Source organism: Merops nubicus, unplaced genomic scaffold (genome assembly GCF_000691845.1).
Source record: "Merops nubicus isolate BGI_N331 unplaced genomic scaffold, ASM69184v1 scaffold8910, whole genome shotgun sequence".
NCBI lineage: Eukaryota > Metazoa > Chordata > Aves > Coraciiformes > Meropidae > Merops > Merops nubicus.
The window spans coordinates 1-5,358 of record NW_008583521.1 but is presented as its reverse complement, the minus strand read 5'-3'; the positions used below and the strand labels follow the sequence as shown (position 1 = coordinate 5,358).

The following is a 5,358-nucleotide window of genomic DNA, read 5'->3' as shown; positions in this document are numbered from 1 at the left end:
TTCCTCATTGTTTGCCTTCTGGTTATGTGAAGACACTTGTAAAACTGGCAGTTGTCAAGGCACATCTCATACTCTGAGATATCCTGCAGTTTTCACTATTTTCCTTCTCTGCAATACTTATTTCTTAGGATTGGAGCCTACCAGTGTGTATATATATATTTGTTGTTGTTGGTTTTTTGTTTAGTATACACAGACTGACTACTTTCTAACTTGTTTTTCCCTCTGGTGTTGCCACTTGGCTAGTTACTTACCCAGACAGAGCTTTTTTTTTTCCCTAAGTCTGTTCCAATCCTTTCCCTAAAACTGAGCAGCTCTTGGGGTAATTGTTTAAAGCTATATTGAATTTTAATTGAAGTTACTTAAAAAGTTAGTGTAAGCTACAGCCTTTTCATAGCATATTGCTTGAGGTAGTGTTGGAATAATCTTTGTATATTTAAAGTTGTGATAGGATTTAGGCTTGATATCATTCACTCAAAAAACCTTTTTCCTTGTTAATGTGACTGTTCTCAAACTTTTTTTTCTTACTAAGACTAGTCCTTAAGTATTACCCTACATGATGAAGAGGTTTTCTTTTTTTTCATGGGCTGCAGGGAAGACTCTTGATTATTGAAAGTGGAGTTTTAACTTCAGTTTCTTTAGAAAGATTTCTTGAATTTCTGCTAGTTCCCTGAGGGAGTCAAGAGATTAAAGTTCCTGCAGACTTTTTTTGAGAGTGTAGTGTTATAGCATTAAATTATTTTTGTTAGCATATTTTTTTTCTCTTATCTTTGTCTTCATATCTCAAAGTCATTAGGAGTAAGTCACATTTTTTTCAGGACATTTAAATTGGTGCTGCTTCTTCTATATCACATGAATCAAAGATAAATATCTACCCTTCGTTTTTTGTAGGAACTCTGGGGAATGTGGAACATGGGAACCAGTATCAGATTAAACTGATGTACGAGCACAATCTTCAGAGGACTGCCTGTAATATGACTTATGGTCCATTTGGTGGTGTAAAAGGTAAGCTGTTTGTTGCATATTTTTTGTTATTAATTGTATAACTTCTGAACAGTTGAGGATTAACTTCAATTTTCAAAAGCAACGTGATGCCACTAAAATAAATCATATTTCTATAAATGACAGATAATAGTTATAAATTATGTATAGTTAAATGATGCTACCTTTTATCTGATGCATGTAGAAAATAACTGAAGTTAAAATGAAGCAATGAATATTAAAGGCAAAATGTGTTTGTTGTCTCACATCTTGAAACAGTTGTGAATTTACAGGGATAGCATTATTTTTAAAAAGAGAAAACACTTGGTAAAACCCTTTCAGTTTTAAAATAATTTTCCCCTGTGCTTCAAATATGTTTTACTTTTCTGCAACTTACTTGTCCTGAAAAGAGAAAAAAGTTAACATCTTCATTTTCTGAACCTAAAATAGTAAGATTCATTAAAGATATGTAATGCAGACTTTAAATAAAAATATTTAAACTTTGATTGGAAAAATGTAAGAGTGGAAAACAATATTTGTGGTGTGTTTGTAGTTTGGAATGAGTTCAGTAGATATTGGCCTTCTTTGAACTTGACAGAATTATGAATATTTTTGTGTTCCAATCTGGAAGCATTTAGGTTTGCTTAACATGGCAGCTCTTTCTCCTCACAAGTAAAATTTACCCCAAAATATTGGGGGGTGGTAGTAATCAACATGAATAGAGTCTCTAAACTTTTGGCAGAGTGATAACACTTTACCAAGGCAAAAAGTCTTCTGAGTCAATGAGGCAAATATGTTGAATACAATTCCTCAGTTCTGTCTGTAGTCTTCTAGTAATAATTCTACAATAGCTTACCCTGAACTCAAGCTTGTCCTTGGGAGTAAATTCAGCTGTCCCAAATTCATACTTGTTGAAGGGGTTTTCATGTACTAATTTTGCACAACCACTGTGGGAAAAGCAGTCAACTCGTGGGTGAGAAGCTAGCTGTGCTAAGAGCATCTTTAGGAGTGAGTGTGGAGGGCATGGGCACGTTCCAGTTAACAGCAGAAAGACAATATGAAGATTCCTAAATCTTCCTGACTTCTTATAGTGGAATTGTAGTAGCAAATGTGTTGAGGGGATTGTAAGCTAAGAGTCTGGAATGCTTTAGGAAGAATAAAATCAATAAAGCAAATAGCCATGTAGCCCCATGCAGTTTTGCAGAATAAACTCTTGGGATTTTTGACATGCGTCTTTGTTTACCATGGAAATCTGAGGTCAGTCTTGATACCTGTCTCCTATGTACCTCATCAGGAGCAGTGGTGTAATGAAGAAAATGTCTTTGCAAGCCAGGGCAACAGAAGGTAAACTCTACCTCAGAACCCCCTCAGCCAGACAAACACTTTTGAACACCTAGAATGGTGAAAATCAGCAAGAACAGCAGAGGGAACTCTGGTACCACAGTTCTGAAAACTTCTGTTGTTTTCTAGTAGTGCTTCTGTCCCAGCAGCTTCTGTCAAGCTGCATTGCTTATTCTTTCTTCTTCCCTATGTTCTAGCTTGCATTAGTATGTTTATTGCTGTGGGAAAAGAATGACCTCAAGTCTTGAGTTGGCAAGAATGTTAATAAAGAAGACAGATTTGTGTTATGTCCTAAATAGGTTGACATCATCAGATGAAGAAGCATTCTGTTTAAGACTTAAATCTAGGAAAATCATAGAGAATACTCAGGTACCTGATAGCAGGCTACTAAGGTGCATATTGAAGCATTGGAGAAATAGGAAAAATGGGTGCTGGAGAAAGTTATTTTGGGGAAATGAAAGCATGTTCTTTTTTGTAGATTTTGTGCATCTCCTCTTCATGTGGCTTTCCTGGACTGGCAGATTAGATTTCTTGTCAAGGATGTGCCTTTAATCCCTATCCTTTTGCAATTAATCTATTTCAAGTTTTTTAAGTATCATCTTTAATAACTTGTTGTCTCCTTGAGGCTTATGAATGACAGTAGTGTGGTTTTATTTCTATCCTGTAAGACCAGAAAGGAGGTCTCTCAAGCATTGTTAATTTTAGTGAACAGATGCATGCCCTGGTCTGGCCTGCCATAATATCTGTGTGTGCCTTTGGCAGGTGTTCTGGGCTGCAACTGAGAGCCAACCAATCTGTAAATAAATATATTTTTTTTACTATCTGCCTTTCACAGGCTTCTCTGGACTTCTTGCCAGGCATCTGCTAAGTGTCTCTCTCACCTTCAGCAGAAGTTGATGGTGGCAGTGCTGTAAGTGTGCAGCAGTGAGTTTTGCTTTGCTGACAGTCTGACCTCTGCACCACCCTCTAGAAATGGGCTAGCAAAACATGGGGAGAGTTTTTGTATTTATTGCCTTCTGTTGCTGCTCTGACTAATGTGTCTTATTGCTCTACTTAAGCATCCTTGAAACAAAGTGAGGGTGAAAGAAGCACTTCAGGGGTCATGTTTACAGAGTTACTGAAGCAGACACAGGAAAATGGCAGTGGGACAGGAGGAAAGTGTGCTGGGGGAGTGTCAGGGAGGAGGGAGAATGTCAGTCCCCCAGGAATGTGTTCTTTCATCTGACAAAGCAAAGAATGCTGCAGGAGTGGACACAGAGCATTTAGCTCTATGAAGTTGCTCAGTTTGCTCAGATTTCTCTTACTGAAGTTTATGCTGTTTTCCTTTCATGGAGCTCTTAATCTCATACCTTCAGTGGTAGAGAAACTCATTCTCCCCAGCCATACCAGTTAACACGGGCAAAAGAAAAATAGGATTGAGTTTGTGTATGCTGGCTTGTGCTTGTGTCCTCTAACATGGTCTTGAGGGGTTTCTGTCCTTCCTTGAATGAACAGCTATTTGTGTTTCAGCTCTTCCTTCTTTGTTGGACTGCTTAAAAAGAGTTGCTGTAAGGTTGGTTGCATAGCCAATTTTGGAAATTGGGATGTAAAGCTAGAATGTAGTTTCCATTCCCCATCCTGCATATCCTTTGGCCTCTGTGGTGGCTTCTACTCAGTCCTTTGGAAAAAAAATTCAATTGCCTTTGAAAAAGGAGGCTTGAACAGTGAAGAAGGTGCCTGAGGCTTACTGCTGCCCCTGCTGTCTAGAGAAGCCTGTGGGAAAGATCTCAAGCATGCTTCTTGTCCTCAGAAAGCCTCCACAGTGTGGGGTGGGGTAGGTAGGGTTGTCAGAGATGCATAGAACAGGCTGGAACAGATGTCTGAGGCTGGGGGACTGCTACTGAAATTGGCAAACAGTTCCAGAATGCCTGTCTTTCAGAAATAATGCAGAATAGCTGTTAGAAGCATATGCCCTACTACTGTTTTATGGTTAGGTTTGATTATGAAGCTCCACTAAGCTGCCTTCAGCTGTTTGTAGTTAAATGTGTGCTTACATAAACTTCTCCCTGTGCCTACTCTCTGCAGCTTCATTAGGGAGGAGGCTTTCTTACAGCTTCTGTTACTGTGATAGCTGGGTAAGAATGACTCTGCAGCTGTTTGACGTGTTTGAAATACAGAAACAAACACCAGTAGATGTGTATCATGTTCTCAGTCAGCTTCCTTCCTGCTAGTTTGTGGCAATATTAGACCTGCTAGTTTGTGGCAATATTAGCACCTTATTATGTTAGAGTTTGGTCTGTTAAACTGCACATGTATTTAGCTGAAATGTGGTGGAGATGTAAAATATACCAAGTAAACTCAACTGGTGACTTTTTAGTCTGTTGTGTTAAGAAAAATGATGACAGATGTGTCTGCAGAGAGACTTGTGAGGTAAAGGAACCTATTTTCTTGCCCAGTTGCTGGCAGCTTCAGTCCTGCTAGTGTCTTCAGATTAATTGTTTGATGCCATGAGAAACTTTGACATATGGAAGAGTTGACACAGGTATTCTAACAGGAACAGATGAAGAAAATCAACAAACCCATTTAATTAGTCTCATAATAGAAAGTAGAAATATAATGAAAGCTTATTAAAGCTATGGGATAAAAAAGACAGAGACTATGAAGTTGTCCAGTCGCCTGCATTAAGTGTTCATTTGTTTTTAAAACAGCAGAGTGTGAATTATGGTTATCACCACTAGATGGTCCCCTCCTCACAGTTATTGGTTAGGAGCTGCATTTACACCTGTAGGATCAGTTCAAGTATATTTGCTGCAAGGTGCAATAAAGGATGGAAAACAGGAAAGGATTTTCTGAAAACCTGTATAGCTAGAAGTGTTTTACTGATTAGACTAAAAAGTATTGTGTTAGAATAAAATGTATTCTGATTGTAGAACTTCAACACAAAGGTGAAATGAACTTAGCTCTTACTTGGAATAAAACTTTTAGGGGGGAAGGGGTATGGGAAATAACAAGGGGATCCCTTTTATGCTGAGCTAGAATCCCAAACAAAGCTAATGGAAA

At 38.3% G+C, this 5,358-nt stretch overlaps 1 protein-coding gene across 1 annotated transcript in view; it reads left to right on the top strand.

Annotated features, from left to right (window-relative positions):
* The window catches only part of LOC103773659 (protein PTHB1-like), a gene marked incomplete at its 3' end in the record, with an annotated part of 6,143 nt that extends 5,141 nt beyond the window's left edge, over positions 1-1,002 (top strand). Inside the window, exon 4 of the mRNA XM_008941037.1 lies at positions 889-1,002. Within this exon, the coding sequence (XP_008939285.1) occupies positions 889-1,002 (114 nt within the window). The remainder of the gene's footprint in view (positions 1-888) is intronic.
* Between the last annotated feature and the right edge of the window lie 4,356 nt (positions 1,003-5,358).